General features: G+C 48.7%; 1 protein-coding gene across 1 annotated transcript in view; it reads right to left on the bottom strand.

Annotated features, from left to right (window-relative positions):
- Positions 1–4,188: 4,188 nt before the first annotated feature.
- LOC144947501 (E3 ubiquitin-protein ligase TRIM11-like) overlaps positions 4,189–24,382 on the bottom strand; it is a 32,826-nt gene continuing 12,632 nt past the window's right edge. The window contains exons 3-6 of the mRNA XM_078876724.1: positions 9,720–9,953; positions 8,822–8,844; positions 8,369–8,472; positions 4,189–4,736 (exon numbers count right to left, since the gene is read on the bottom strand). Coding sequence (XP_078732850.1) covers positions 4,189–4,736; positions 8,369–8,472; positions 8,822–8,844; positions 9,720–9,953 — 909 coding nt within the window. The remainder of the gene's footprint in view (positions 4,737–8,368; positions 8,473–8,821; positions 8,845–9,719; positions 9,954–24,382) is intronic.

Consider the following 24,382-nt stretch of genomic DNA (forward strand, 5'->3'; position numbering starts at 1 on the left):
TCGTGGGTGAGATGCCTTGCCTCTGTTCTTGGCTTAGTATCAATGTGTTTTACGTTGTATATTAACGTAAACCGTGTAAGATGTAGATTTTAACGTTTTAATTTGGAGTGATTAGATGTTAATTCCCTCTCCTGGTCTCCAGGAGGTCGTGGATTCGATCCCGACCCCGACGCCTGCTGCATATTAGAAGTTTGCGTGTCTCTCCTTCTCACCGTAGTCGTTTTTTCCCTCCACATTTACAATCAACATCACGCGTTTAGAGTATTAAGCTACTGCTATACATTTCCACATGATAAGCCACTTCGTTTAGCTATCATTTGTGATGGCCAGATCGTTTCTGAAAAAGAGCCACATTGCTCCGTGATGCCTTACCTGGTAAAATATAACAAAATATAGTCCATAGTAAATATTTTATTGAAGTTTTTATGCATGTGTCACTTTACACCTTGGACACCCTTGCGAATGAGAAGTTCAATCGAGCGACTTTCCAGGTAAAATATTTTAACCATCAACATCCTGGGGGCTCACAACATCGGAGATGAACAAGAAATCCAACATTACTTAGCACTAGGTTACAAACCTCACGAGACACTCCATGGAAATGTGCTCAGGTGGTCAAGGTCACAGACACGAGCTTCGTATCGCACGCAGCTGTCGATACGCAACGTGAGACACGTTCCACGGTAGGCTTTGACTACTTCCAGACGGGAGCCAGGTCCACTCGCTACGCTCTCAGTGGGAGCTGCGCTCGTCACGACTCGTGGCTTCTCACCGATAGCCGCTCGCTGTGGCTGAGAAACGCTGTCCCTGGAGCGCACACGGCGGCGACGAACAAAGACACGAATCGACTCTCACCTGCGTAGACAGGAGCGTTGCATTCACACCGCGGTGTTGGGGTTTACGGGTCGCGATTTTTACAAAACCCAGTGGCCAGGAAAACGGTGATGGTCTGTCCCTTGGACTGATGTCGTCGGCTATGGTGAGGCTTTGTAGGTTTCTGCACCAAACCGTACCTTGTAAAATATTTTTTTATTAAAGGTTTAAAAAAAGTATGTCGTCTCTATCATTGACATTTATTTGTTCTGGATGTATTTTAGCATAACTGTTTAAATTGTCTTTAAAAAAGAGTAAACAATATTGTTAATCATTTGACAAATCATCTCCCAACTTCACGTATAATTGAGTGGGGGGTCAGGTGGGAGGGTAGGAGGGTGATCGTGTGGGTGGTTGAGCAGGTGTGTGTGGGTGGGTGGAGATATGTGTTGTAGTGGTTCGTGCGCTGTGCTATGAACCTGCCGATCCAAGTTAAATTCCCACTAATGGCCACCAACACCAATGACCATTGTCTGAACCGGTCATGGGCCTCCCTTAGGTCAATTCAGCCTGAACCGGTCATGGGCCTCCCTTAGGTCGATTCAGCCTCAAATGAGTACCTTGGTGTGGAGTATAAATATCACCACTCGGTAGACAAAGGCGGCAGGGCTAGGTGCTGGCCACCTACCCACTCGTGTGCCATGCTGGCCTTCATAGATGCTGGCTAACAGCACTTGCCCGACAGTCTGTTATAGGCTATACAGGGGATCTTTGCCTTTGTACAGGTGGGTGAGTGAGCGGGTTTGCAGGTGATCAGGTGGGAGGGAGATCAGCCGGGAATGGGCGCTTGAATATGCATGAGGTGGGCAGGTGGGAGAGTGGCAGGATGGGCAGGTGTATGGCCGAGCAGGTGTGTGTGGGCAGGTGTGAGGGAGGGTCTCTGTAGACGGCTGGGGGGTATTAGGTTCGGGAGTGGCTGGTGTAAGGTAGGAAAGTGTTGGGTGCAGGTGAGTGGGTGGTGGTCATAATTACCAAGCACTGTCATTATCATCATCGTGCTCTTCATCATCATCCATCAGTCAAGATCCATTCATCATCATAGCTCATGATGACGAGGAACAAGCAAATCAATTAAGAGTGCAGCTATAAATACCACGAGACGCGCCAAGGAATGTGGCCCAAGGCCACAGACAGCACTTACCTGTGAAGGCGTAAGCTGTAGATTTACAAACCGTGCCCGGGTTTAATCTCCGATAATATAACATCTATACAAACAAAACAACAGTAACCATCCCAAAAAAATACATGTTTACACAAATCAGTCTAAGCTATGAGAGAGTCACATTCACAGCCTGGATGACAATATTAACAATAGATTTTCAGATTTTATTTTTTATTCATCGAGAACACATTGATCCTTGACCCACAATACAATGTGATTACAATTCACAAGTAACCCAGAACACAATCAAGTCTATGTATATTTACGCGATCTAACCCAATAAACCTTTATCATTGATAATATTGGTCGCAAAAGCCTACGTGTTAAAGTCGATTTGTTTAACCAGGTGAGAACTCAAGAGACCAGGATGAGTCTCGGTTGCAAGAGTGATGATAATGATGCTGCTTCTGCTGCTGATGATTCTGTTACTGCTGATAATGATTCTATCATTATTGATGCTGCTGCTTCTACTCCCGATGCTGATGATGATAATAATGGAGCTACTGCTGTTGATGCTGTTGCTCCTGTTACTAATTCTTCTGCTGATGATACTTCTGCTGATGCTGATGATCGAGTCGAGTTGAATTTGAATCTAACGAGGTGAGAACTCCGGAGATTATGATGAGTCTCATTGACAAGAGTGACCTGGGTCACAAAAATGAAAAAGCAAAACAAGTCAAACCCATGCCAGCAATGAAGCAAATCAAAATCTCACACAGCCCAAAGCACAATGCGATTAGCGTTCACACAAGTACACAACTAGTACGATATAATCAATGCGTCTCAAATCATTTACGCATTGCTAAACAGCATGAGACTCGAGGTTGGGTTCACGCCGAATTGTGTATCACGTCAAGGAGGGGGGCCGTGGTGGCTCGGAGATGTTAACTCCCTCGTCTGGTATGCAGGAGGTCGTGGGTTGGATTCCAACCGTGACAGCTGCTGTATATTTGGAGTTTGCGGTGTCTCTCTCCCTGTAATAACAAATAGTGTCTGTGTGTTATTAATGCGTATTGAGACAATATTAGGTCGTGTTGTAGTCTAAGGTAGAGCTTCACTCTAGATAGATATCAGGCTTAATTAAATAACAGACTTCAAAGACAAAAGACAGCTCCAATTTTTGTCAGCAGAGAGAGAGGCGTTATCCCATGAATCCTAGTGTGTGGCTGGAGGTCCAAAGTATCAGTCTGAGAGCAGGATTAAAACGTTAAACAAAACAAACCTTTTTCACGAAAAATATTGGGAGGCGAAAGCCCTCCTACTATTACTACGTGTTAATATGGCTTCTCTATCTCTATGCCCTGTACAATAAAACTACTTTGGTGGCTGGAGGAGTCCCTCGACCCCAGGTTATAACGAAAATGCTTTAGCCGAGTGACGCTCGGCACACACCACAAGTAGTTCCCCCGTAGTGATGCCATCCGATTCAACCCCTGGTTTAACGCCCAATGAGCGAGTGATCGCGAGGGGATGGTGTGCCTCCGCAGTGTCACGTGACGCGTGTTCCCAGCACGCCCGCGGTGCAACTCGGCACTCTCGGCGTTGAGCGCCACGCAGCGTGCGGTGTGGTACGAGGGACGATGACGTCAGAGAGAACCTTGGCTCCCCCCGCCCTCCTCCGCCAGTGCGCTAACCACTGCACCACCGCTCCACCCCACACTGCACACATGACTCTATACACTAAAGACAAAGATCCCCAGTGTTGCCTTAACAGACTATTGGGGCAAGTGCTGCTAGTGAGTAGCACCCATTAAGGCCAGCCTGGCGGAGACCCGCCTTTGTATCCCCTTGGGCGATAATTACTCATCGCACCAGGTACTCATTTGAGGCTGATTCGACCTAGGGGAGACCCAAGACCGATTCAGATAATAGTTATCAATGGTGTTGGTAAACCGGTCATGGGCCTCCCCTAGGTCGTCTCAGCCTCAAATAAGTACCTGGTGCGATGAGTAAACATCGCCACTTGGGAGACAAAGGCGGCCAGGCGTGGTGGTGGCCACCCACACCCTCGTGTGAAGTGCCGGCCTTTATAGGTGCTTGCTGGCAGCACTTGCCCCTACAGCCTGTTCACACTATACGGGGGTATCTGTGTCTTTGTGTGCACAAGTCTGGAAGTTGTGCCCGTTCCTCTGCGCTGCTAACACTCCGTGCTCTCAGGATGCACGACTCAGATCCAGAATCCTCACTGAGTCACCATCACTCAACACACACAGGGCGGGGTAGAGCGGTTGACTAAACGAGTGTTGGACGGAGTGGAGCAGCTCCATGGAGTCGGCGTGGTAAAACGACAGCAGCCCCGCCTCCCAGTGCAGGTGACACCCGACTCTCCGGGGAGGATCCTTCACCGGCACTGAGGTCAATACACCACCATGATACACTGAGCAGCTGTTGGTATTTTTATATAAAACCCAGGATGAGTCGTTCTGTCCCAGCCCGCACTCTTTACCACTCCCTTTCAGTGCGATCGTCCCGTACGCGACTCCAACCATCCAAATCCCCGCCACACCCACCACGTCCACCTCCCAGTAGTGCTGACCCGACGAGAAGCTCTCGGTGCACAGGGCTTGGAGCCAGTGATCAAAGCGGTGTGGGTGATCGGGGCGACCCTGGGAGACAGCGGTCCGCGTCACCGTCCTGAGGTCTGAGGAAATCTGGAGGATGTTGTGGGCCGAGTTTGGGTCCACAGTCGGTGAGCGTCCGTCTGCAGTAACGATAATCACAGTAGCCGTGTTAACAACAGCACCACTATAACAATAGCACTCGTGCACTAACACGCACGTACACTACAATAAAGCAATTCATAATGAGCATTGTTACACAACGTTGTTATGCGCAGCTATCGGTGTGATGACATGTAATGCGCACTTTGTCAATCCGCTGCTGGATGAGGACCTCTCTACACCGTGCGGGTCGCGGGGGATATTTGACCATACTTCACCACGCCGGTCACCGCGCGTTGGCGAAGGCAGGCGGCGCGGCTGGCAAGTGCACAGAAGTACAGTACAGCGGTGCGTTTGTCTGCCCCGCCATCTGCTGCCCCGCCACGTGGCCCGCAGCCTGTAGCACCTGCTAGTCAGGATGGCGACTGTCCCGCCACGTGGCCCCGCAGCCTGTAGCACCTGCTAGGCAGGGTGGTGGTGGCTGCCAGTTCGAGCCCTGCCCAGTCCCAGCCCCTGCGGGGCTTTGCGAGGTGCCAGGAGGTGGGGCAGTGGTTCGCAGCAGCAGCATCGTGGATATCAACACACCGTAGCGTCCGTGTGTTTACAACAAACACAACGATCTCCCGTATAACCTTTCACAGATTGTAGCAGCAAGTGCTTTTGGTGAGTGGCTGTGAAGGCCGACACGGCACACAAGGGTCTGGGGTTGGCCAACACCACGCCCGGCCGCCTTTGTCTCCCCTGTGGTGATAGTGTAGTGATGTGCACTCGTGTGTGTGTGATAGTGTAGTGATGTACACTCGTGTGTGTGTGTGAGATAGTGTAGTGATGTACACTCGTGTGTGTGTGTGTGAGATAGTATAGTGATGTACACTCGTGTGTGCATTTATTTTAATTTATGTATGCATTTTAGTAATACGTTTAGTCTAATTCTTATTTTATACAAGAATTGTAATGTATTACTTACTGTTAGTAACTCAGCTTATTGTAGAGTATAGTAAGTATACTGATGATGCTATGTAGTTTATACTTTAGTTGTTTATGTAGTTTATACTTTAGTTTTCTACGTGGTTGTTTAGTAACTGCAGCTACATACTATTAACATTTCTTTCCTTTGTTAATGCTACCCCCCTTCCCCCTCCCTTTGATGCTGCTAATCCTGCATAATGCACGGGCATAATATTAATTTGAACCCCCCCCCCGCCCACCTCCTACGCATTTTCCATATGCTAAATTCCTCTTGATATGCAAATTATTTTGTCAAGGCGCTCTTCTTCCCACCTCCCCCCCTCCAAACCAGCTTAAATATACGCTCCAAGCTTGGTGGTGTTTCATTCTTCACCTGAGGACGGCTGCTTGCGTTGTGGCCGAAACGTCGTGAGAATTATTTTATTATGTTTTATTTTTATTATTTTATTACTTCCCTTCTACGTGACTTTAACGAAAGAACCAAGAAGATTATACAACCCCATTAAAGTATATTATGCCATATTACATATAATGTTTTATACTCTGGAACGGATTATTTCCTTTTCCTTTATTTATTATAGGAAAAAATCGTTTGGTATACGTCATTTTCGTTATAAGTCCTACCTTCTGGAACGAATTAACGACGCATACCTAGGTACCACTGTAAACTCAACTGGTGGGCTTAAGGGTCCTGTATTTATCCTACTTTTTTATTACTGGAAAGTTCTTGAATGTTCTAGAAGTTTCTACAAGTTACTAATCAGCACTGAATATATCTGGAATTCCGCTTGAAAATTTGTAAATTTCAAAATATCACTGTCTTGGTCACAAAAGCAAAGTTTGTGGGGAATAATAGCCATTTTGTGTACTTTTGAGGCATACGCAATTAGAAAATAACACTTACTACCCAGGGACATTTTTTTATTACACAGTGTAATGAATCCTAAGAATATCAGCCATAACTTGTGGGTGTCAAATACTCAGTGCCGTTGATGCTGAGAGCTTCAGACTTTAACACGGAACCCTAAGAACCCTAACTGTGTCTGAGTCTCTATCACGCTGCCTCAAGCACTATTAATGAATCCTAAGAATATCAGCCACAGTGTATCTGTGTAAAACACTCACACGCAGAATAGCAACAGCATGCTCACTCAATTATACACACGTGTAGGGTTAATAGAGCTCATGTAATACTCCTTTACACTCGTGTGTGTGTTGTATGTGAACGTAGAGGTATTGCAATACATGGGCAATAGCAATGTATCTGTTTGCACAGTGATACACGCGGTCAGCCACAGCGATAGCCCAGTCTGGCTCTGTGAGCCTCGGGTATTAGCATTGAACCCCAATAATCCTTAAGATGCCTTAGTATGGATATAGCAGCCTCAAGCACATTATGAATGAATAATGAGAATCCTTAGGCTGCCTTAGTCTGGTTATGAGCCGACAGAATTAACAATGAATCCTACGCATCACTACGGTGATGTAGTCTGGCTCGAGTCTGATGATAACATCCAGTACAGAAAATAATTATACTCGTAGATAAATCTGCTATGATGGTTACTCTGGCCAACAGCATATTTACTTTATAATACACACGTGTAATATCAATGGAGCGTATGTAATAGTGAAATACACTCGTGTGTGTGCTATATATTATTGTCTAATGAATACATTACAGTCATAAAGTTGATGTTTGCACGTGCAGTGTAGTGATAGACAAGGTCGACCAAGATTATGCCTTAGTTTCGCTCGATGAGCCTCATCCATTAACTGGGGAACCTAAGAATACTAAAAGTGCCTTAGTTTGACTCTGAGCATCAGGCTGTTGACATGAAGCCTAAAAATCTTCAACGTGTCTTAGTCTGGATGTATGATCCTTGGGCATTACCAATCAACCCTAAGTTTATATAATCCATAAGAGGTTTTTTTTGGGGTTAGATCACGTAAATATATAAATGTGTCGTTAAACCTGCCACCACCCGACACAGACAACTAGTAAGGGTTGTCACGTAAACAGAACATGCCAATTCGTCACTAGTACAGCACACGGGTGTGTTGGAGAGCTAAGCCACAACATTATTTAAATTTATATTGATGTAGTTATCAAAGCCATTTCACCATATGAATTCTGCAGGCCGCCTTTGTGTCCGCAGTGCTGATGCTTACAGGACGTACCCGGTACTCGTTTAAGCCAAGGGTTCATCTGGGAGAGGCTCAGAATTGGTTCTGAATCCACTCACCATTGATGATAGCCATGGCCGTGAGTCACGTGTAGGTGACCATGTTTGTAGCTCAGTGCACAGAGCATTCCATCATCATTGCACATCCGTACTCACTCTCGCTCATCTACACATTCGCACACAAACAGACAAACAGGCTGGAGGGGCAAGTATTGTTAGCGAGCGGCACTTTAAGGCTGGTATAGTGGCCAGCACCACGTAAGGCCGCCTTTGTCTCCCTAGTGGCAGTTTTTACACACTACACCAGGTATTCATTTGAGGCTGAGTCGACCTAGGGGAGGCCCATGACCGGTTCAGAAAATTGTCACTGGTGTTGGCTGTGAACGGGAATCGAATTTGTGTTGCCAGGTTCATATTGTAGCACGTTAACCACTATGCCACCGCTCCGCAACATACACACAAGACACAATTACATGTACAATAACACACATGCACACTTGTCAAGAGTCCGTGGAACTCACACATGAATGCCAGCAGGTTGACCACAGCTCCCTGCAGGGCGCTGATCGTGGCGATGTCTTCTTCGTCGGGAAATGAGGGTGGAGCTCCCTTTTGAGCGTCTCTCCTGTGAGACCAGAACCAGCAGTGACACACACAGCCCGTGTCTTACACAGCATCATTACACACAGTATCATCATTCACAGCATCATCATTCACAGCATCATCATTCACAGCATCATCACGCATGGCATCATCACACACGGCAACATTACGCACAGCATCACAGCACACAACCCTTGTCTTACACAGCATCATTTCACACAGCATCATGCCACACATCATCACACAACATAACACAAACATCATCACACAGCATGATCATCATACATCATCATACATCATCATCAGGCAGGCCATATTCCACACAAGGCGTCACTCCGTGTGTTTATTTGTGCGAGTGCATGAGTCCATACCGGTTTGTCTCTTTCAGGTGAACCTGCAGGAGTCAGACACAGGGCAGGGGGCGCGAGTCAGTTCACCTCCAGCCATGTTAACCACATGGTGATTGGTAGACACGATGAGCTGGGCTGCGCTCAGCCATTCGCGTATTCCAGTGTTGTTGGTTGTAAACAAGGCAAAGCCGTGGACTCGTTATGACTCAATTATTCTCATCAGCAAGGTGTGGCCTCTAAAATTGTTGCCACTTGGTGTCCGATATTATGGTAAGAAGCGTCCATGGCACTTGACATCGAGTTGCCGTGATTGTGAACCAACATTCAAAATAATGATCCACTGCGAGGATGAATTACACCCAGAGCGTTACGTTACCAGAGTCCATAGTTTAGCAGGGTGAACATTTGTTGAGGCAGGCAATCTCGGGATTGGTTTCAACTTTCGAAGACTCATCAGCAGTCAGTGCTGAAATATAACTGCTTCTGGCTTTCCTGATGTTAAAAGCCCTTTCCGTTATTAGCATTACTAATGGTTGGTATACGTATACATTTGGTTAAATTTATCATTTAAAGTTAGTGTCAAGAGGCCTCAATCTGATGTACATTACAGGATGATGAGGTTACAATTTTTTATGCCAATGCCTGCATAGATTACCAACCAATTAACTCAAGGGATTTGTGTGTTAATCGTATATTACTTATTTTGAAATTCAGCGGTGGTTCATATTTTTATTACAATATACAAATCTAAGTTGGTGAACTTGACTCTATGTTTACTGTTAGAACCCATGGGCTATATTTTGTATTGACAATGCAAGTGGCGTTATCTTGTGTTTTGTGTTGCAACTCACGTGCCATGATTACAAACGCAAGGAACACGCGAACTGGGGCACTCGCCCTGGATCCCTGAGTGCTCTACCTGCAGAAACGTGAGCGAGTCCCTCTCTTCCTGCAGAGCGCGCAGGCGCGTGGCTGCTGCCTGGAGGTCGCTGATCTCGCGCTTGTAATGAGCGATGTTCTCCTCGATCTGGGACAGCAGCTCGCGCCCCTTCACATCCACGCGATCCAGAGCTGCCCTCTCGTCCTCATCTAGCATCGTCCTCATGCGGGTGAACTCACCTGAGATGCCAGCCTTGGTCTGGAGCATGGAATCCTGCAAAGAGCGTGTGATGGATTCTATAAATTCATATTCCATGCTGTTAAGACCAAAGTCACATTGTTTTCCAGTTTCTTGAAACCTATTTTCCCCTGCTGCCACGTTATGTCTTTGGACTCGCATCTCATTGAACAGGTCGATAACTTCAGGTATCTAGGTGCTATTTTGCCCGTCACATTGATAATATCGCCAGTAAGATTTAATAAACAAAATCCTCTATATAAATAAACACATTGTCTCACCTCGGCTCCATCTTCATGTAGTCCAAGCTGCCATCCTCCCCATCTTTGACTCCTGTGAAATCATCGACCGCCTAGCCTCTTGTTCCATTATACCACCTGGCCGCCCACGTTGACCTTGATGCCTTCATATCAACACATTATTGCAACCTCTGTATCACCTCCAATTTATCCCTCCTGGATATGTTTAGAGACCACCACTGGGCTGTCTTCTTTTAAACAAATCCGCCAAATATGTAAGGACCTCCTAACTCCGCAAATTCCCAGTCGCAACCTCAAAAGTACCTCCCTGTTCTCGCTAAAATGATATATTCAAACTAGATTTGGCGATGCGTCCTTCCACGCTGCTGATACTACCCCACGTTACTGGAGTGTCCTTGCCTCTCAGCCTAGGCTGGGCTCCCTCCCCAACCCAATAATCTAGAAAAAACCTGACTGTTAGTTTCGATTGGAATAGATTTCTGGTTTCTTGTTTGGCTTTATATTGCAAGTCAATGTTACAGTTATTTTCAAAGTAATTTTGGAGACTAAATGAGCAGATCAGCCTCCAGCTAATAGTTTTGCTGGTATTTCTGTTGACGCAACTGGTGTTGCTATATCTCCTCTTGTATGAAGTAGTGTGGAGTATACGAAAGTTTTTTCCCATTCCAGCAGGACCCTCCAAAAAACACTTAGTGATATCTTCTGAATCATCATACACAACGTTGAATAGCAATGTGTAACAACTTTTTTTTGTTACGTATTTTCCTGCATATAACCCGCGGGGTATACCACTTTTTACAAACAAAACAAGACCCTGCAGGGTATATGGAGGTGCAGGCTATCCCAAATATATTTTACACGTGTGAAATGTCATAACTCGTTTTAATGTTTTCATGGTAGGACTATCCACTATGCAACACTTACCTTTGACTAAAGCACTGCTGAATAAACCACTCACACTAAAATTGCACACGTCATCACGTTTTAAATGATTCAAATTGTTTGTACAATGAAACGTTAATGTTTGAAGTGGGCGCACTTTGTTTACCGTAATACTTTGAGTGGCTGTAGGGGGGTGCGAAAGTTTCAGCGGAGGCCTTAACAAGCGTCTACCAGACGCGGAATCATAATTGCTGAGTCCCTTTGGCCGCTGCTATTGGCTGAGCACTATACAGTCGCGACCATGAGCTTTGTTTCAAACTTCCAATAGCTTTGTTGCCAGGAGGCAATGGCGTTACCATAGTGCCGCTATTATCTGTGCAGTGCGCAATCTACCAGTGCTAAAACTGTACAGGGGTAACTACTGGTCCAGTAGTTGTAATATGATGAGGTTGAATGCTGGTAAGCCTAACAGTACGTGCACTTACTTATCTACCAGTTATGTGCTACTTATTTATTGGATATTTACTTTTGTTACTTATTTACTGTTTAAAGTTCACTCGATTCCGGTTATCTTCTTAGGTTTTTTCGGTAAAGTCACGTAGGTAAAACATCAAAATGAATGAAAATAAAATAAAATAAAATCAAAAATCACGACGTTTCGGAGGCAACACAAGTCTCCGTCATCAGGTGGGACCGTCACAGCCAGATTAGCTGCATCAAGTCTTGTGTTGCCTCCGAAACGTCGTGATTTTTGATTTTATTTTATTTTATTTTCATTCATTTTGATGTTTTACCTACGTGACTTTACCGAAAAAACCTAAGAAGATGATTCCTTGCAGTCACGAAAGCTTCAAATCTAGAATCGTTTCCGGTTAGTTTGTTTTCTTTGTGCATGTTATGATTTTAATGTTAACAATTGATAGTGGAATGCATTGCAAATGTAAACTTTGTATTGATATGATGGAATTAAGCTGCGATAACGACGTTAAAGATATTAATGCATGCGGGGTATATGGGGATGTGGGTATTTTTGAAATTAGTTTTACACAAAACGCTATTTTTGCGGTGTATATGCGTCTGCAGGTTATATGCGTATGCGGGCTATATGCAGGAAAATACAATAGCTGTTATTGCTTATGCCTCAAAAGTACAGAAAATGGCTATTATTCCCCACAAACTTTGCTTTGGTGACCAGGATAGTGCTATGTTTAAATTGACCTATTTTCCAGAACATTCCAGATAGATTCAGTGCTGAATAAACATGGAGTAAGTTCTAGAACAATCTAGAACTTTATAGTAATATAAATAGTAGTGTAAATACAGGGGCCTTAAGCCCACCAGTTCAGTTTAGTTCCAGCTGCCTAAGGGGATACATATCTGCATTTTTCTGAGATGGCATCAAGAGACGGCAAGCATCCGGCAGATGCATTTTTCTATGTCTGTGGCCAATTTATCAAGACAAGAGCGAAAAAATACTCTGTGGAAGCATCTGCTAAGATGTGTGAGGCCTACAAGGCATATTCCTGCATGCCTGTCGGAGATCAAGACAAACACTGGGCACCTCATTTCACCTGCGAGCAATGAAAAAAAACTGGAAGGTAAGATGTACAATTGTAGCTCGGAATTTTATATTATAAAATGTATTTTAATTTTGAAAATTGTAAAAATTTTGAATTAAAACTTGTTTTACAATTTTCAATGTTATTGAAAAAAGATGTCAAATGAAAAATGTTGTGAGAATCTCTTACAAATTAGTCATGAGTGAAATAAATGTATTTTTCTAGGATGGTACAGAGGGGAAAAGAGAGCCAATAAATTTGCTATCCCAAGAATTTGGCAGGAAACCACTGACAACTCAAGCAACTACTACTTCTGCATGGTCGACCTTTCCCAACGTCGGACTGGCAAGAATGCACCTGCTACACCTATCTGGACATTCCTTCATCCATCGCCCCGGTGCCACACTGCCATGAGCTCCCAGTACCCGATCATCCGGAGAGAGGAGCCGTCTTTAGAAGAGAGCAGCAAGTCAGAGAGCAAGAAAGACATAGATCCAGATGACAATTTCAGAGGTGGAGCTGAGGAGAGAAACCCATACTACCCCAACCAGAAAGACCGTAACGAGTTGATCAGAGATCTTGGTCTCGCCAAGTCCAATGCCGAGCTTTTGACGTCTAGGCTCAAGCAGTGGAACTTGTTGGTTGAAAATGTGCAAGTCGCAGATCAGAGGAAGCATCACCAACCTTTTTGCAGCTTCTTCACCTGTCAAGATGGGCTCTGCTTCTGCCACAATGTGGCCAGTCTGTTCGAGGCAATATGAATCGACTGTAACCAGAATGAGTGGCGCCTCTTCATTGACATCTCATCCAGGAGCATCAAAGCCTTGCTGCTCCATAATGGTAACAAGTACCCATCTCTTCCTCTGGCTCACTCCGTGCACCTCAAAGAGGGTTACAACAGCATCAAGACCTTGATAGATGCCTTTAAGCATGATGAGTATGGCTGGGAGGGCATCGGAGACTTCAAAATGGTGGCATTCCTGATGGGTCTCCAAGGCGGTTTTACCAAGATTCCCTGCTACCATTGCCTTTGGGACAGCAGGGACACCAAGGCACACTCCCACAGGTGGGACTGGCCACAGCGGACCGAGTTCTCTGTGGGGAGGAACAACGGTCAAGTGGGAGCCACTGGTGGACCCACATAATGTGCTGATGCCATCACTGCACATCAAATTGGGCCCTATGAAACAATTTGTCAGAGCTGTAGATAAGGATTCGGCAGTCTTCAAATACCTCCAAGACTTCTTCCCTGAGTTGTCTTAGGAAAAGGTCAAAGCTGGTGTCTTCGTCGGACCACAGATGAAGAAGATCCTGGAGTGCAATGAATTCCCCAAGAAGCTCACTAGTAAGGAGAAAGCAGCTTGGAACAGCTTTGTCGCAGTAGTTCGTGGCTTCCTTGGCAATCACAAGGTCGAAAACGACGTGGAGCTGGTTGAGACTCTGGTGAAGAACTACTGCACAATGGGCTGTAGGATGTCCCTCAAAGTTCATATCCTTGATGCTCATCTTCATAAATTCAAGGAGCACATGGGACCGTACTCAGAGGAGCAAGGCGAGCGCTTCAACCAGGATATACTGGACCTTGAACGCTGCTACCAAGAACAGTATAACGAGAACATGATGGGAGACTACATTTGGGGGCTGATTCGTGAAAGCGATTTGCAATATCATCGTTTTAATAGTTCATTGATTTCTGCAAGAGCATACAGTGGCGCAGTTTCTTCTGAGTACTGTCTGATGAAGATTTTGCTCAATAATTGTTTATGCCTTTCCCAAAGTTGCGATAGATTTGATGGTTCTCTAAAGCCACAAATTAACGCAAAAAATACTTTCAAATAGATTGTATTCTTAGGTTTTTTCGGTAAAGTCACGTAGAAAGTAAAATAAAATAAAAACAAAAATCACGACGTTTCGGAGCCAACACAAGTCTCCGTCATCAGGTGGGACCGTCACAGCCAGATTAGCTGTATCACGTGAGGCAATGATTCAAGATGTAATCCCTTAAAAGCGAGTTGAGGGGGGAGGGAGAGGGAGGGGGGAGCTCATCAGACTATGGTAGCCAATGAAAGGAACGTATCGGGAGGGAGGGGGGGCGAGGCCAAAAGGGTGGGCGATGGACGTGGAAGCGCTTGCGCGCAAGCGGCCAATTACTGCACACGCCAACACAATGGAGCGATTGTGCGCAAGCGGCCAGCCACTGCACCCGCCAACACAATGGGCAGAGAGGAGGAGGGGAGGTCTAATACACGTGATAGACAAAAGAACGAAAATGATGATGGGTACAAACTTAGGGGGAGCTCATCAGACTATGGTAGCCAATGAATGGAACGTATCGGGAGGGAGGGGGGGGCGGGGGGGGGGCGAGGCCAAAAGGGTGGGCGACGGACGTGGAAGCGCTTGTGCGCAAGTGGCCAATTACTGCACACGCCAACACAATGGATAGAGAGGGGGAGGGGGGGGTCTGATACACATGATAGACAAAAGAACGAAAATGCCCATGTTTATACCAATGCTGGCTGAACAATGAAGAGAGTACTGTTAAAATAACTGGGGATGTTAACACTCGGTAAAGTACAGTAAAATAGTGCCTGTCAGATAAGATGGTCCAAAAAATTTTGTGATTAAGTCTTTTTTTTTTTTTGCGTGGTTGATAACATCTTTCCAATGATTACTAAGTTTGTACCCATCATCACGGTTGAAATTATGTCTGTGTTTGTATATTTGTATGGCTTCGTGTACAAACCTTTGATGGTAGCCGGGAGGTTTGCAGAGAACCTTGGTCTCGGAAAAGACAATTTCATGAGAGCCCACCGAGTTTCTCTGCAAACCTCCCGGCTACCATCAAAGGTTTGTACACGAAGCCATACAAATATACAAACACAGACATAATTTCAACCGTGATGATGGGTACAAACTTAGTAATCATTGGAAAGATGTTATCCACCACGCAAAAAAGACTTAATCACAAAATTTTTTGGACCATCTTATCTGACAGGCACTATTTTACTGTACTTTACCGAGTGTTAACATCCCCAGTTATTTTAACAGTACTCTCTTCATTGTTCAGCCAGCATTGGTATAAACATGGGCATTTTCGTTCTTTTGTCTATCATGTGTATCAGACCCCCCCCTCCCCCTCTCTCTCCATTGTGTTGGCGTGTGCAGTAATTGGCCGCTTGCGCACAAGCGCTTCCACGTCCGTCGCCCACCCGTTTGGCCTCGCCCCCCCCCCGCCCCCCCCTCCCTCCCGATACGTTCCATTCATTGGCTACCATAGTCTGATGAGCTCCCCCTAAGTTTGTACCCATCATCATTTTCGTTCTTTTGTCTATCATGTGTATTAGACCTCCCCTCCTCCTCTCTGCCCATTGTGTTGGCGGGTGCAGTGGCTGGCCGCTTGCGCACAATCGCTCCATTGTGTTGGCGTGTGCAGTAATTGGCCGCTTGCGCGCAAGCGCTTCCACGTCCATCGCCCACCCTTTTGGCCTCGCCCCCCCTCCCTCCCGATACGTTCCTTTCATTGGCTACCATAGTCTGATGAGCTCCCCCCTCCCTCTCCCTCCCCCCTCAACTCGCTTTTAAGGGATTACATCTTGAATCATTGCCTCACTTGATACAGCTAATCTGGCTGTGACGGTCCCACCTGATGACGGAGACTTGTGTTGCCTCGAAACGTCGTGATTTTTGTTTTTATTTTATTTTACTTTCTACGTGACTTTACCGAAAAAAACCTAAGAAGATGATTCCTTGCAGTCACGAAAGCTTCAAATCTAGAAATAGATTGTAATTCTTGTTTCACTGGCTTTAGTCAGAGTGTCGTGCCACATCTTACCGTCCTTTAGATGGACATTGCTGACAGGCTCGTTGGAATGTGTCGTATTCTATTTCATTTACGGTTTTGAGATCTTGAAACCTTTCAGCTCCAGCATCACGAATAATAACGTTTACTATTTTGAATGCTTTACGGTCGGAATCCTTCTCCATGACACCGTTTGCTACTCTCAAAAGTTGTTTCCATTGTTCAGTAGTTTTGTCTAAATTATAACGTTTCTGTATGTCTATGTTGTCCATAGCTCTTGCCTCTGTATCTATTTGATTAAGTTCAAACCATGCTAGAAGCATATTTTTTTCTCAGTTCTCGACATAAAGCTTCGTATTTGTAATAAAGGACTCGTTCACTGTGTCTGTCTCCGTTGTCCTTTATTCGGGTTCCTTTACACTTGTCCCACACGGCCCTCGCTCAGAGCCTCTCCGCTCGGCAGCTCGAGGCTGCCTTCGCTCCCGTAACCTCTCCCCACTCCGATGCAGCTCCACTGCTGCTGGTTCCCTCGTGCAGACCTCCGGCTGCCCTCACAGCAGCTCCACCGCTGCTGCTTGTCCCTCCGTGCTCGGTCAACGCTGGCCGACGGTGCCGAGTCTCACTCCCTGTGTGGCGATCTCGCCACTCTCCAACCTCCGCCCTGCGTGGCCTCACTCTATCTCAATCCCCAACTCTCTCCCGTCTCTTCCGGTTTCTCCCCCTTAAGACTTGATCCCTCTCTCCCACGTGACCTAACTCCTCCCCTCGTGACGTCATATCCGCGAGGCCGTTTACGCCTGCATTACACCACCTTCCCCCGTAGAGAAAAATCCAGCCGACCTCGGCTGAACAATAACAACAACAAGTAATGCGAGCGAACACGACCGAGACACATTGAAGGACAACGAAGCATACAATAAATATAACAGTAAGAACAAGAACACAACAATAAAATTCAATGAAATGTAAGGGATTTCGAGCGTGTGCGGGTCGCCGGCCCGTCCCGGACAGTCGGCGGCCCTCCCGCAGACCGGGAACGTGACGGGGTTTTAGGAGCGACAGGATGAAGTCCTCCTGTCGCTATTGGAGGCCCGCTAACGTCCCGGTCCCGTATCCCCGAAGGCTCAGCGTCGGAGGTGTCCCGCAATCGTGTCCACAGCGGGGTCGGAAGGGCTGCGGGGCTCGGAGTTCCCGCAGCCGTGGCAGGCACCCCCCGCGCAGAGCCCCTCGTCCCCTGCAGTGTCACGGCCGGCTTGTCTGTAACAGGCACGACAGGCGCTCTTGCAAGATCAACAGGCACAGGCAAGGGTGAGTCGGCAGCAACAGACCCCGGCAACCACGCCCTGGCTGCCTAGACAATCCTGTGCCGTAAACGCCGTAGTGGCATGTGCCGCAACCGTACCAGCCGGAACACATACATTTTCGGTACTCGCATTAGGCACCTGCAAAAATGGCTGCTGGTCCGGCAGGACAATAGTTTGCGCCCCCACCAGCGCCGATCCGCCCGTTATGGTGGCGGACGGCGACAACAAAACCCCAATTGCACCTTGCCGACCAGGCACAGGCTTCCGATATCGCAAGGGGATAAGCATCTGTGAGCCAGGTGGAATGTCAACAGATACCTCGGACAGCGCCTGCACCTGGGCGACCGGAGCAGGTCGCCCCCAGGGCGACGGCAGAAACGAAATCTTACGGCCACCCGGCAATTCGATGCAGTTTTCATTAATTCTAATCAGAATGGGCATCTTGGCCAGAAAATCAGTTCCCAACAAACAAGGAACTGCAAGAGACCTCGAAATTAACACAATTCCCGAGGCCGACACTCCCCCGATAGATATTTTAGCGTCCACCTGGCCCACAATGCCCATGCTACCCCCGTTTGCAGCGACGCACGACCCGTAAACCGGACGCACGGCCTCTGGTGGGATGCCCAACAGATGGAAAATTACATCCGATATAATGGTCGCGGACGCCCCGGAATCCACCAAAATACGCACGTCCACCCCTTGTATCGAACCAGGTACAGTGGACGAACCAGTAGCGGCTGCGACGACCCGCCATGCCAATTTACGCCACTGCGTTACCGAGCGACATGGCCCAGTCGATGGCCGCCCGTTGTTAACAACACCCGGATCGCACAACAACGGTGATGAGTGAGGTGTCAAGCCTTGCCGGGTGTCTGGTGCGCACCGACTTGCCTGTCCTGGAGGATCCTTCCGCGGCGCGTCCGTTGACGAGGCCTCCTGCTGGGGCGGACCAGGGACACGGGCCCAGCAGTCCCTGGCGTAATGGCCCTTACGCCCGCAGCGGAAGCAGTCGATGTCGTTGCGCCTCGCCGCAGGCCCCCCGTCCCGACGCGCCCGTGTCGGCAGCGCAGCTCGCGGCCCCAGCCCACTGCGGCCCGACCACGGAGCAGAGGCGGCTGTCAGCTCCTGTGGGCCCCCCCCATCAGGCACGTACACCGCCTTCTTGGGATCCCAACCCACGGCACCTCCTTCGACGATGGGTCCCCCCATCCACGCCGTGACTTGCCTCCAACGGCGCAGGTTGAACTGGGCATCCCGACACTTAGCGGCCGCCCGGGATGTCAGCTTTTCGTGGCCACACACCGGCATAGGAATCCCCAAATCCCAGGACAGCTCGAGCATCTTACCCAAGATGAGAGGTTCGAGCAGGTCAGGCTCCGTCTCCGGGTATGCGGCCCTGGCCAACTCCAACACCGCACCCCTGTATGCCACCGGCGACTCCTCGGGTGCTCGCTGTCGTTGAACAAACCGGCGATGAGCATCATCCGGTGGCTCGTATGCATCTGCCATCTCGTCGAAAACTCCTCTCAATGTTTTCTTCTTCTCGGCCTTTATAGAACGAAAGAATCTCACCGACTCGTCGTCGAGAAGAGTCGGTAGAACCTCCAATGCCTCAGTGTCAGTCCACCTTGCAGAGCGTACCGCCGCCAAAAATCTGCAGGCGAAAGCACTCCAATCGCGTCCGATGGAGAATTCCTTAACGGTTGTAAGATGACGACTGCGACTCCTTGGCGCGCCGTCCTCAGCCGATGACTCATCAGGCGGCATATTCAAAATGGCGTCGCATCGCAACGTGTTCTAGATGGCGGCCTCCCGCCACGGAGAGCGCAAGATGGCGGCTTCCCGCCGTTCTTCTCCTGCCACGCCCAAGATGGCGTCTTCATGCCGCGTGGCCGATGGCGCCGCCAGCGCAGGCAAGGCGTTGGCCTGCGGACCACCATCGGCTCTCCCCAACGGCGTTCCCGGCGTGACGAGCTCACACAACTGCGCCAGCACGATTTTCAGCGTCTCCAGCTGCGCCGCCATCTGCCTCCATCGCAAATCCGCGTCCTCCGGCGCAGACGGGTCCACCAACGCGGCTACATCCTGAACCCCCGGACCCGCACTCGGTCCCGCTCGGCTTTCCTCCTCCATCGCAGGCAGGTCCACTGCCTGAGGAAGGTCGTCGTCGTTGGATGATGTAGCAGATGATGGCGCAGGAATATTCTTTCTTCTGAGCTGTTTTGACATGCCGATTCACTTCTGACACCAGTGTAATAAAGGACTCGTTCACTGTGTCTGTCTCCATTGTCCTTTATTCGGGTTCCTTTACACTTGTCCCACACGGTCCTCGCTCAGAGCCTCTCCGCTCGGCAGCTCGATGCTGCCTTCGCTCCCGTAGCCTCTCCCCACTCCGATACAGCTCCACTGCTGCTGGTTCCCTCGTGCAGACCTCCGGCTGCCCTCACAGCAGCTCCACCGCTGCTGCTTGTCCCTCCGTGCTCGGTCACCGCTGGCCGACGGTGCCGAGTCTCACTCCCTGTGTGGCAATCTCGCCACTCTCCAACCTCCGCCCTGCGTGGCCTCACTCTATCTCAATCCCCAACTCTCTCCCGTCTCTTCCGGTTTCTCCCCCTTAAGACTTGATCCCTCTCTCCCACGTGACCTAACTCCTCCCCTCGTGACGTCATATCCGCGAGGCCGTTTACGCCCGCATTACATATTCATGACCTTCATGAAATATTACTGTTCCTGACCTGGCATTTGAACAGCTAATCGTATAATTTAGTGATTTTTCAGACATTGTGATCTCATTTAAACGCCACGTTGCTTCTTGAGCACTCAAATATCTTCCATCAAGAAAGGTAAGTATTTTTCATGTTCAAAAACACAATTTTCTGACTCTTTTTTGAAGTTTAACGGATTCAGCTTGTTTAAATATTTTTCACTTTAAACAGAGGCACACTTCCACATTGATATGCGCATTGGGTTTCTTTGAATGGCACGGATTATGAGGAACTATCCATCGAGTATATTTTCCAATTTGAGCAGTTCCTTATTTCTTTGGTATATCGGATATCCATTGAAGTTCTCTTTGGTTTGTTCAATAAACTATTTTTGGAACCCAATACAGCAAGTTCCTTCCTTCATGCAGGGCGATTTTGAATTAATATTTTCACAGGGTGCATGTGTAATGTAGCTCTCAGAGACACTGTCTTGTTCAGTTATATGTATATTTATTATGAATCAAGTCCGCTGACTCACTGCAAACTTAACGAGTAACCGCGAGTGACTATATGCATTTGGGTAACTTAGGTAACTCTATTCTGAGACAACATAACTCTAGCCTTCCAATACTACAAGGTGCCCACTCCAGGATGATGAAGACGACCCGCTCCAAGGTAACGACGTCGATGGCAGTTCCCCCACAACAGCAGCCCAGAGCCCCGGTTCATGCCGGCTTTTATCCCCCTCACGACCTGGCCACGCCCCTATTCCCGAACTCTCTCTCACCGCACCTGGCCCTGTCTGTCTCTGCCCTTATTACAAATGTAGAGAAGTAAAATGGGGACGTGACGTCAGGTGTGCCATTCAGTGAGATGACGTCACGTCTCCTAGGGTACTTAAGGGAGACCCCGTGATGAAAGCGGGGTCACTGTGGGAACGGGTAGAGTACGAAGGGTGAAGAGGGAACCAGGGGTAGAGAGGGATCGAGTAGTGAGTCTGGGGGAGAAGCCGGTGGTAGCCGATAGAGGTGCTTCTCTCTTCGGTCGGTGGAGTCGGCAGAGTCCTTGATCCGACACAAGAGAGAGAGACCGGAGCTAGCCGGGCAGGGACCAGGACTCAATGTAGGACCCCTGGGAGTTGTGTACCCTTGTGTGTTATTGTTAACTTTGAATAAACCCTTGGCGAAAGCCCATAACTTACCTCCGTCTCCGAGTGGGAGCTTCTCTACAACTGGTGTCAGAGTGTCTGCGCTGTCGCCACCATGTTTACATTGGGAGCGGAGCGCAAGAACCTAGCAACAGGACGATTGGAAGATGAAGACGGCGGGGAGGAGGCTTCGGCAGTGACCCTGGAGTCCGGGGCTCCGGTGACAGGCCCCGGGAAGACGACGGGCGGGAGTGCCAGCTCGCCGCCGCCGCCGGAGACGGGGAGCGCCCCCGCAGACCTGCTGAAGCAGCTCCTGCAGGCGATGGCGCAGCTCTGCGCCCGTCTCGACATTGCAGAGGCAATGTTGGGTGCACCCGGCCGGCACTCGGGACGGGAGCAACCGCCAACCGACGGGATGCAGCGAGAGGCGGCCGCCATTTTGCCTGCGACGCAGCCAGCAGTGGCCATGTTGGTTGGGGCGCCTCAGGCAGCCGCCATTTTGGCTGCGACACGACAGGCAGCGGCAATTGTTCACATGACGCCGTTCTCCACCGCGGGTGCCGCCGTGACTTCGCGGCACGCCGCGCGCGCGGGGTCTGCCGTCGGCGACGCCACAGCTCCGCACCATGCTGCGCCCGCCGGGGGAGCCCCAGGTATGTCCGGGGCTCTGCACCTCGCCGCGCCACGGGAGTTGCCGCGGGTGCCACCGTGGTTCAGGGCATTGCTGCGCAGGCAGGGTGCACCGCGGGTATCGCCGCAGCCCCGTGCATCGCTGCCGCGGCTCCGCACGACGCCGTATCGCGGAAGTTGCCGCGGTTCCACGCGTCGCCGTGCCTGCGGGGTTTGCCACGCCCGCCACCGCGGCTCCACACATCGTTGCGGCCGTGGGGTGGGCCGCCAGTGACGCTGCAACTCCGGAGTGGGCCGAGGGTCACTCCGTGGCTCCGCACCTCACTGTGCATGCGGGATTTGCTGCCGGCGACGCCGCAGCTGGCCGCTATTTTGCCGCAGTCGCTGGGGGGGCCGCTGGTGACACTGCGGCCCCACACCTCGCGGTGCCTGGGCGTTGCCGTGCCGACGCCGCAGCTCCTCATCTCGCTGCGGGGTGGGCAGCAGGAGCCGCTGCTCGGGCCGGCGCGCACCTGGCATTTTGGCTGCGGAGACGGGAGGGGGAGCCTCCACTTGACTTCCGCAGCTCACTGCGGCCGCTGGCCCGAGGGGCCTACCCCGGCCTGGATGGAGCAGCGTTGGGCTGTTGGGCTGCTGCAGCTCTCCCGGGGCCTGTCACCAGCTGGCACGGTACCTGGCCTGGCTGCCGTCGGCCTCCAGCCCTCATTGCCAAATTGTGTTCTTCCTCCTCCCTCCCAGCTTAAATAGACGCTCCAAGCCCAGGACGTGTCATTCAGACTGTCTTCTCGACAGACCTGTTCTTCATCTGAGGACGGCTGCTTGCGTTGTGGCCGAAACGTCGTGAGAATCATTTTATTATGTTTTATTTGTATTATTTTATTATTTCCATTCTACGTGACTTGACCGAAAGAACCAAGAAGAAGAAATTGTGTTCTTTTGACGTGTTTTGTCTAGATTGCCCAATTGTCTGTTTTGGTGCGGTTTGTCTGGGCTGCTCAATTGTCGTTTGTTGGTGTGTGTTGTTTGGGCTGCCGGGATTCCGCCTTTGTGTTGATGGAAGCGCGTGATGAGGGTTTCTGTCTTCAACTGGCCCCGAGCCTGTAGAGAGGTCCGTCTTTTATACACCTCCCAACCGAGGGGCGGGGTTCCGTGGGATCCCACAATACCCCGCAGCCCCCTCCTGCTCCGGGGCTAGGGATATTGCGACTGGCTCTGCTGGACTGTGTCAGCCCCTACAGGTAAGTGTACACAGTCCGTTTACGTCGCTACACATAGCCCATACACGCCCCTACATATGCCACATTGATGGAAAATTTTCCACTCAAGTGTAGTATGCCGAATTCATTTCTGATTGATCGTCTATATGGATAATATTGCAGTTGCGTATTTCTTGTTCGTTTTGCTTTATTCAAGGTGTTTCAATTCCCAATGCCAGCCACTTTCTCCGTATGGAAATAATATTGGGTAAACTACTCGGGTCACAGTTCCTATTTATAGGAGATATAGTTTTGCAAGTATTACCTTCCAGATAAATATAAATATCCTGTTTAGCAAGAGGTTCACCATCATCTCTGACAAATTTATCAGCAACTTCAGTCTTGGATGGTAGGGGCATTATGTCTTCGTAGGTCTAGTTCAGGATATCCGATGAATACCGTTTTTACTTTCATAGTTGGATTGGTTTTAGTAACTTTATTAATTTTTTATAGTATTCGGCAAATATATTCGTTAGTCGTTAAATTTCGTCCAGTAGCATTGAAATTTCACTATAGCCTCTGTTTAATTCGTTATCTAATCGTTTTACAGTTGCTTCTACTGAGTCAAAAATATATAACTGTCCATATCCTGTTTTTTGTCGGTGTTGCGTATAATGAATACACCATATGATACAATTTAACACGTAGGCTTTCGCTACCAACATTATTCATAATCAACTTTTTGGGTTTAGATCGCGTTATTTATAAATGTGTCGTAACCCTCCACCACCCGACACAGCCAATCTCTTATCAAGACGCTCATACATCGGGCTAAAACAGTGTCAATGGTGAAAGTCTAGTGAGAGAGATTAAACATGTTAAAGAAGCACTAAGACAGAATGGCTATAATAATGCTCAAATTAACAGAGCACTAAATGCCAAATCACAATCGCGGAGCAACACTGCTGAAAGCGATCAGA

Source organism: Lampetra fluviatilis, chromosome 45, assembly GCF_964198595.1.
Source record: "Lampetra fluviatilis chromosome 45, kcLamFluv1.1, whole genome shotgun sequence".
Taxonomy (NCBI): domain Eukaryota; kingdom Metazoa; phylum Chordata; class Hyperoartia; order Petromyzontiformes; family Petromyzontidae; genus Lampetra; species Lampetra fluviatilis.